The following is an 8,433-nucleotide window of genomic DNA, read 5'->3' on the forward strand; positions in this document are numbered from 1 at the left end:
GCAACAAGAGAGGAGAGTACAACAGAGCAGTATTATCTAGACAACCGTGTTCATTTTGCTATTTTAAATCTGAATCGGATTCTAATATTTGTATTGAATTTCGAGTTATATTTCACATATTTAAATTTTATTTATCAAGTCGAATGCTGAAATATAAGTTAAATTGTAACACGTGTCGGTAACAGTAACATTAGAGGAGGAGAGGAGTGAGGAGATGCCTGTGCCGTCTGCCCCTTGTCGTGACCGCACGGTCAAGAATCCACCTTGTAACCTTTTAATGTGGACCCCTCCCCCTCTATCTGCATCTGCACCAATAAAGAGTAAGAGAGGATGCATTTCGTAGCTGGATTCCCTATTCTGTTTTTTCTTTTTGCAGCAGATGATTAAAGAGCAGTAAATAGAGTATAATAAAAAATAAAAAGAGGCATGCAATAATTCCTCCAATCTGAGTCTTTGTGTGAGGGGTGGCTGTGGCCTATATAAAGAAATGCGGATCCGGGCCCGCATGTCTGCGTCGGTGCATTACAGGATCCCGCTCCATATAAAGGGGCCTCCTCTTCCGCCAGTTTAACAGCAGGCTCCTCTCCTCCCTCCTTGAAGCTCGGATACCACCATTTCTGCAGCAACACTCTGCTTCCTCCTCCTCGAAGTAGAACAGAGGAGAGGAAAGGAGAGAAGAGAAGAAGATGGCGGTGCTCTTGGTGGTGATAGGCCTTATCCTTGGCGTGGTGGTGGCGAGCAGCCTGCTGCTGCGGTGGAACGAGGTGAGGTACAGCCAGAGGCGGGGCCTGCCGCCGGGGACAATGGGGTGGCCGCTCTTCGGCGAGACCACTGAGTTCCTCAAGCAGGGGCCCAGCTTCATGAAGGCCAGGAGGCTCAGGTACTTTCGCATGGCATCTCTAGCTAGACGACGATGCTGCATGACGCATTTCGCATTTGCATGCGAGAACAGAGAGTGGGAGAGTCCATCAGAACAGAACAGAGCAGAGACCTCCTTGCCTGCTCTGCTTTTGCTTTTGTTAAAGCCTTGGCTGGCTCATGGGATCAATCATTTGTTAGAAAGTAGTAGTAGTAGTTATTCTGTAATGAGAGCCAAGAGAAGGAAGATGAGTTGTTGATCCCCTATGGCGGTACAGACAGCACTTTGCGGCAGAGGCGGACCCAGCCCAAAATTATAGGTAGGGCGGAATCGCCTACTCCACCATGAATCAACGCCGCTGAGGTGAAATACACGGTGCAGAGAGATCAACGTGGAGGTCTCGCCGCCGGAAAGGTAGGGCGGCCACCCTACCTCGCCCTATTGGTCGGTCCGCCCCTGCTTTGCGGAAGAAAAAAGTGATCTGGAGAAGAGGAGGAACATCACTGCTGTGTTCCCAAAAGCTCACAACCCCCACTGTTCCAGCTCTGACATCCTCCTAAAGCACAAACTCACCTAGGGAATCACTAGTGTTTAAGTTGTTAATGTGCCTTAACATGAGTCGCACATATGTGCTGGTTTCGTTTAAAACCTGCCACGTTTGAGACTAAGACTCGCAGGACTCACTAAAAAATAAAAATAAAATTCTTCACCAGCTGTTGGTGGTAGTAAACATGGGGTGAAGGGGGTGAAAAGAGAATTAATATAGAAGTTATATTTTATTGCTTGAGGTTTGATCTCAAACTTATTGATCAGTTATAGCAATATGAACTTAAGGTTTACTCTATAAGCCCGAGTCTACAGATTATCTTTTTGGCTTATGACCCTTTATGCACGCATTATGGGTGCCTTATCATAATATTACAAAAACAAAAACAAAACTATTGATACTTCCATCCCCACTGTAACCTCCTTTTTTTTTTTCTATTTTTCTTAGAAAAATAGAATTCATGGTTGCATTGCTCGCACAGAAAATAAAATTCACGGTAGAGTACACTTGCATGATGAAGCTAGCATACGAGAATTGCTGCTGATGTGGGATGATGCTGCAGGTACGGGAGCCTGTTCCGGACGCACATCCTGGGCTGCCCCACGGTGGTGTCCATGGACCCGGAGCTGAACCGCCGCATGCTGGCCAGCGAGGGCGTCGGCTTCGTCCCGGGCTACCCGCAGTCGATGCTCGACATCCTGGGGCCCAACAACATCGCCGCCGTGCACGGCCCACTCCACCGCGCCATGCGCGGCGCCATGCTCGCGCTCATCCGCCCGCCCATGATCCGCGCCACGCTCCTCGACAAGATCGACGCCTTCATGCGCTCCCACCTCGACGGCTGGGCCGGCCGCCGCGTCGACATCCAGGAGAAGACCAAGGAGGTGAGTCGGTGTCACCACCTCACCTCTCATGTTGAATGCTCTATATTCTTGCCACGCCCGGTTGATGCCTCCCCTGTTGATGTCGCTGCAAAGCCTGCTGAAACAAAAATGATCTGCATAAAAAGACTTCATTTTTCATCGCCAAGAACAGTGTAAGCAAGGGAAAAAAGGAACACTGAAAAGTGGTAATTTTATGGGGCTCACAGTGGAAAATCTTGGTTTACCATACTGTATTTGGAGGATGAGCTCATTGTTGTTGACACTTGTTGGCAACAAATCTGATAATGGATGCCACAATCAGGCACAGCCATTTCTTTTGACCTTTTTATAATGGTACTACTACCAGCACCATTTTTCACTTGCCATCCAATGAGGCAACATCACAGGCAACAGAATGATGATGCCTCTTGAAATTTAGGGACTGTGGAATTAGAGCAAAGAGGAAAGGAGGGAGAAGGAAGGCAGATCCTCCTTTCCTCTCTCAACCAAAAGGGGAATCTTTGGCTTTCTAGAACCTGTATTGCTGGATAGCAAAAATTTATGAGCCCTTTCCCCAGCAGAAAAAAAAGGCCTGACAGGGAGGAAATGAGAAGCATCTCTGTACACATTCCAAAGTGATGAATATGCATCATCATGACCCTCACATGTCTCAATGCAAAAAAACTTGTATTGCCTTCTGGGTGCAGAATTTCATACTTGCATGGCAACTTATTACAGAATCTTATAACTGCCTTTTTCCCTTTCAGATGGCTTTGCTCTCTGCACTCAGGCAGATTGCTGGCATCTCTGCTGGCCCAGTCTCTGATGCCCTCAAGACAGAGCTGTACACCCTTGTGCTCGGCACCTTCTCCCTGCCAATCAACATCCCAGGAACCAATTACCAGCAAGGGCTCCAGGTACTGTTTGCTACTTGCCTACCTGGAACATCAGTGACTTCAACTTTTTTTTTTTTGAAACAATCAGTGACTTCAACTTAGCTGATGAACTGAGTCCTCTGACAAAAGCACTCTTGTTTTCCAGGCGAGGAAGAAGCTTGTGGCCATGCTGCAACAGATGATCGCGGATCGGGGCGCCTCTGGTTGTGGTCGTGACGACATTCTGGACGCCCTCTTGAGCGGCAATGAGGGTACCAGGACGAAGCTCAGCGATGAGCAGATCATTGACCTGCTCATCACCCTGATATACTCTGGATATGAAACCGTGTCGACGACATCGATGATGGCGGTCAAGTACCTGTCGGACAATCCGAAAGCTCTTGAACAAATCAGGGTACATATGCTCCCGCAATCAAGTCAAATTCCACAACAACAAAAAAGTCTTGTAATCGTTGACTTTACTGATGATCTGTTGCCTTTTGCAGAAAGAGCATTTTGACATCAGGAAGGTAAAATCATCAGAGGATGCCCTTGACTGGAATGATTACAAGTCGATGACCTTCACCCGAGCTGTAAGTTGGAGATGACAGACCCAAAAAAGTCACAATAGAACTGTAGTATGACCATGATGAACTCATTTATTCTTCTTCTAATATGCAGGTAATTTATGAGACTCTAAGATTAGCTACAGTTGTTAATGGTCTGCTGAGGAAGACCACCCAGGATGTAGAAATGAATGGTGAGAATTATACATGATAATTTGCTGCTACCACTACTAACATTTTCTCCTGTATGCAAACCTCAAGTTAGTTCTAATGAAATGTTATCTATTTCTTTCAGGGTATGTTATTCCAAAAGGTTGGAGAATTTATGTCTACACAAGGGAGATAAATTATGATCCATTCCTGTACCCGGAACCGATGGTTTTCAATCCATGGAGATGGCTGGTAAGGAATACAGCAAATAAGTATTACAAACAATAAACAAGTAGTAACAGCGTTTTTTACGAAATTCTAACCTGGTAACACTTGCTTACAATAGGAGAAGAACCTGGAATCACATCCACACTTCATGTTGTTTGGAGGAGGTGCCCGTATGTGCCCAGGGAAGGAAGTAGGAACAGTTGAAATTGCAACTTTTCTTCACTATTTCGTGACGCGATACATGTCTGTTCCTCTCATAAGTCCTTGTCGCCTTGATGGGAGATATTTACTGACAACGTTGCGGCACTGGTCTTCTCTTGCAGATGGGAGGAAGAAGGAAACAACACTATATCAAAGTTCCCTAGAGTGGCGGCTCCCAATGGGCTACATATCCGAGTTCAAGATTACTGATCTTGCAACATTTTGCGGCTAAGTTTAGATAGGATTCAGACTCAGATAGAATAACTCTGCTTGCCTTATCAAAAGGATTAGAACAGCCATTTGGTGCTTGTAAAATGTATCCGTGCCAATAGGAATGTTATAGGGATGATATAAGTATCATAGGTTTACTAGGAAATTGAAGTAGAAAGCCACCAGATGCTCCTGTATTATTTTGGTTTGACCAATTTTCAAATTAAAACAGAAGTATCATTTGGCTTCCATGCTTCTCATCTTGTCTGAATTACCAATATGCCAATTGCCACTGATTCCAAAAATATGGAGGCACCCTGACTGCAAAACATGAAGGACGTACAATGGATATCTCAAAGGAGAGACAAAGGAATGACTAAAATGTTTTACTTACCGAACAGGTTACACATGATTTACTATTTTAATGGCAGTGGTTTTCAATTCACTCAAAAGGTAAGGAGCTCATGTTCAAGAATAGATGTTTCTTGAATTGGTTAGACAACATATTGATGAAAGGAAAAGCACTTTCTTCACCTCAACATAGTGAAAGGCAATATTGATTGCTTCCTCTAAAAATGTCAATAGTTGTTGAAATTCAGAAGCACCACCATTGCTACTGTTCAGAGGGAATGAAACTGTAGTATTCTACACACTCTGAAAACCATGCGGCTAATGTACTACTAGTAGATCAGGCATGCAAGAATGAGCCAAAATTACAAATATAACTTACAGTCCTGCTAATTTGCACTTTGTCTGTTTCAACTCCGTTGCAGTATTACTGAATTTCCATAGATAGCAGTAGCACATATCAGGACATCCATGGATGGTGAATTTTTTTAATAATATTATTTTATTGGAAAATTGCAAAAATAATATCCAAATTTACAAAATTGTAAGAATAGGTACCTGTCGGCACTCTCCGCCTGCCGACATCCTACATGGTAGTGAGTCTGGGGACCTGTCGTCATGCGGAGTGCCAACAGGTTGTGGGTTCGGTGAAACCGGGGTGCCACATAGGTTTTTGGTGGACCGAGGGGACCTGTCGGCACTCCGAGTGCCGACAGGTGCCACGTCATGGCCTGTCGGCACGCGGAGTTCCGATGTGTTGGTGTGGAGATCTGTGTAGGGTTAGAAAGTCCAACAACTTCTCGGACACCTATGGCAAGAAGTTCTTCATGTGCTCCAACTACGAGTACGACCCACCGGATGGCAGTATTCGTGGTGGCTACCACAGACAAGTACTCACATATTGCAAAACTAAAACATAACTATCTGAACTAAAACATAACTATCTGTCATTCACCACTTACGAATTTTTCCTTCTTTGCTAGTCTCTGCCACCATTATGCGACTTTATACAGTGGATCAATACTGAGCAGAGTGAAACAGATGCGTTCCTCCTGCACATCAAACACCAGGTAGCATGAAGACGATTCCATGAAATGAAAGCCGACGAGAGGAAAGAGGCGACCCAAAAACACCTATAGGAGGAAGAGCATAAGAGGAGAGAGGAGTGGAATCGCCTCCAAGTGGAGGCGCGTGAGGCAGATAGGGAGCGGAAGCGCGAGAGGGCATGTCGTGCTCATGAAGCTAGACCTGAGGCGACGAGGAAGGGAAAGTACCCATGCTGCACTCAATAGAGTGTCAGTAGTAATCAGCTAGTTTCAATTCCCTAATGTATGCTAGGTTTAGAATCAGTATATGTCTATGTTACTTTTAGAATTGTACTGTACATGCCAATATCATCGTTACTTTCTATATGTGGTTTCTTTAAATTTGCTAAGACATGTTAGGTTTGTCATCGGCACATGCCTATAATGGAATGAAAAATGTAACGAACATGCCACTATCGTTGTTAGAGTCAGTGTATGGCATGTGGTGCTTCGTGCAGTTTAACATTTCAATATTATAAGCGGTATTATTTAGTGCCAACATATGTCTAACCCGGCCATATGGATGTACACTGAATTTTGCTCTGGTTGTGCCTCATTAAATACATGATTCTTTCCAAATTAAAAAATATTATTAAAAAACAAAAAATTAAAGAAAGGCCACATGTCGGCACACCATCTACCGACATGCCTATCGGCATTTCGAATGCCGACATGTCGGTCGGCTACCACCTAGCTAGACAACCATATCGGTGTCTACCGATAGGCCTCTTCAACCGCACATGCGTGCCGACAGGCCCCTAGGCCCACTATCTCGTAGGCTGTCAGCACACGGAGTGCTGATAGTTCTCTAGTCGGCACTCCGAGTGGTGACAGGTACATATTCTTGCAATTTTATGATTTCGGGTATTATTTTTATAATTTACCAATAAAATAATATTATTAAAAAAATTCCATGGATGGTACTCTTATTTCACTTCCGTTTAGGAGACATATGGTTCTGCATTCTATTTGCTGAAATTATTACCTTGTGGCCTTCTGGGAACAAATTGTGGATGAAAAAACTCTTACTAAAAATTCCGTTATATTACTCTGTGTAAAGCCCAAAAGTTATCATACACAAACTATTCCAAATTATATCAGGACAATTGTCGCAAATTGCAATAAGGACTGAACATGCTAGTAAATCTGAAAGCAAAATGTCCAAAATCAATGCAAGGATATGAAACTAAATAACTAATAGAAGTAACTTCTAACAAGATACAACAAATTTGCAAAAAATGCTCAACAGCAAATGCCTTGCTTAGATACTTTCCACATCTACAAGAAAAGGTTCTAACAAGATACAAAATCAGACCAGCCATATGGACGACAACATATAAAGGCAGATGCAGCGCACGACCACATGCATGCACTCACAAGAATTGACATGTAAATTCCACTATGTAGTGCACTGACAGGAGAGAGTTTCTGTCAGTCCACCTTTTTGCATGGAACATATATGATCAAAGGTGATAACAGACAGCGGTAGACACATGTTGCATGAACAATTGTGCATTGGTCACAAGAGCTGGACATGCTCAAGCAGAAGAAGACATATGCAAAGTGCACAGTGCCATGATGGCATCCCATGTGATGAAACAAGTACATCACATGCAAAATGCATTGTATATCCCCCAAATTCTATGGCACCTCGAAATCAGTGAACTGACAATTACAAAGAGCAAGGCATACATGTGCATAGCAGCCAAAGTGTACATAATTCTTGTCTAGTAAGAAGAAATAGTTTGTATCCAAAAAGGAAAGAGCAATATCATAATCCATCAACAAGGGAAAAGTTCTCACAAGTCACAAATAAAATTAACAAATGGTCAAAAGGAGCCAATATGAAAATGATTATGTAAAAAAGAAAACAAAACTAGAGAACACATACATGGATTAAAAGATGATGTTGGATATGCTCAACTAGTGTCATGTCTATCAGACACATGCACTATGTTAGGAATATAGACTCCCTATCCTCTACGTATATGTTACTAGAGGTGACGAAAGGATTCATGGGGAACCTTTAGCCTTCCAATTTATAGGACCGGCGCAATATCCCAACAGTCGCAGAGTCCAGCCAGCTCGAAATTTGAAAGGTCACGCGTGGGGAACCAAAATTCCCTCGGGTCCGGCGACAATCAATGTTTCTCTCTCCCACGATTCTCTCCCACTCACATTTTTCTCTCCCCTGTGATTTCTCTCTCTCTCCCCCCGAAAGTTTAAACCTCCACTCAGGATGAGGTTTCCTAAGTCGACTGCAAAATCGGGCCGCCTCAACGACTAGTCCTTGGGCGAACTTATGTTCACACGGGGACCAAGTGATTCGACTAGGCCCGACCACGACCAAATGGTGTCCAGCGACCTTGGAACCATACGGTGAACCACTCAATCCACCCCATCCACGATGGAGCTTGGGGGGCTATTGTCGATGTAAAGAGTAAGGGAGTCCCCTATCAGGAGGGCCCGCACCGGCAGATGCCAGCTGATAGTTGATATTT

The 8,433-nt window shown here is 44.0% G+C and overlaps 1 protein-coding gene across 2 annotated transcripts; it reads left to right on the forward strand.

Moving 5' to 3' along the window:
• Positions 1-586: 586 nt before the first annotated feature.
• On the forward strand, positions 587-4,748 carry LOC133920596 (cytochrome P450 85A1-like). Of its 2 annotated transcripts, XM_062365202.1 has the most exons (9): positions 587-880; positions 1,969-2,290; positions 3,037-3,186; positions 3,311-3,559; positions 3,651-3,737; positions 3,826-3,904; positions 4,006-4,112; positions 4,207-4,331; positions 4,412-4,748. In XM_062365202.1, the coding sequence occupies exons 1-9, from the start codon at positions 687-689 to the stop codon at positions 4,497-4,499; spliced, it is 1,401 nt and encodes a 466-aa protein (XP_062221186.1). In that variant the 5' UTR covers positions 587-686; the 3' UTR covers positions 4,500-4,748. The 2 variants fall into 2 exon arrangements, with proteins under 2 accessions (XP_062221186.1, XP_062221185.1); XM_062365201.1 differs by having other exon boundaries at positions 4,207-4,748.
• The last annotated feature ends 3,685 nt before the right edge of the window (positions 4,749-8,433 follow it).

The sequence above is a fragment of the Phragmites australis genome, chromosome 6 (assembly GCF_958298935.1).
Source record: "Phragmites australis chromosome 6, lpPhrAust1.1, whole genome shotgun sequence".
Taxonomy (NCBI): domain Eukaryota; kingdom Viridiplantae; phylum Streptophyta; class Magnoliopsida; order Poales; family Poaceae; genus Phragmites; species Phragmites australis.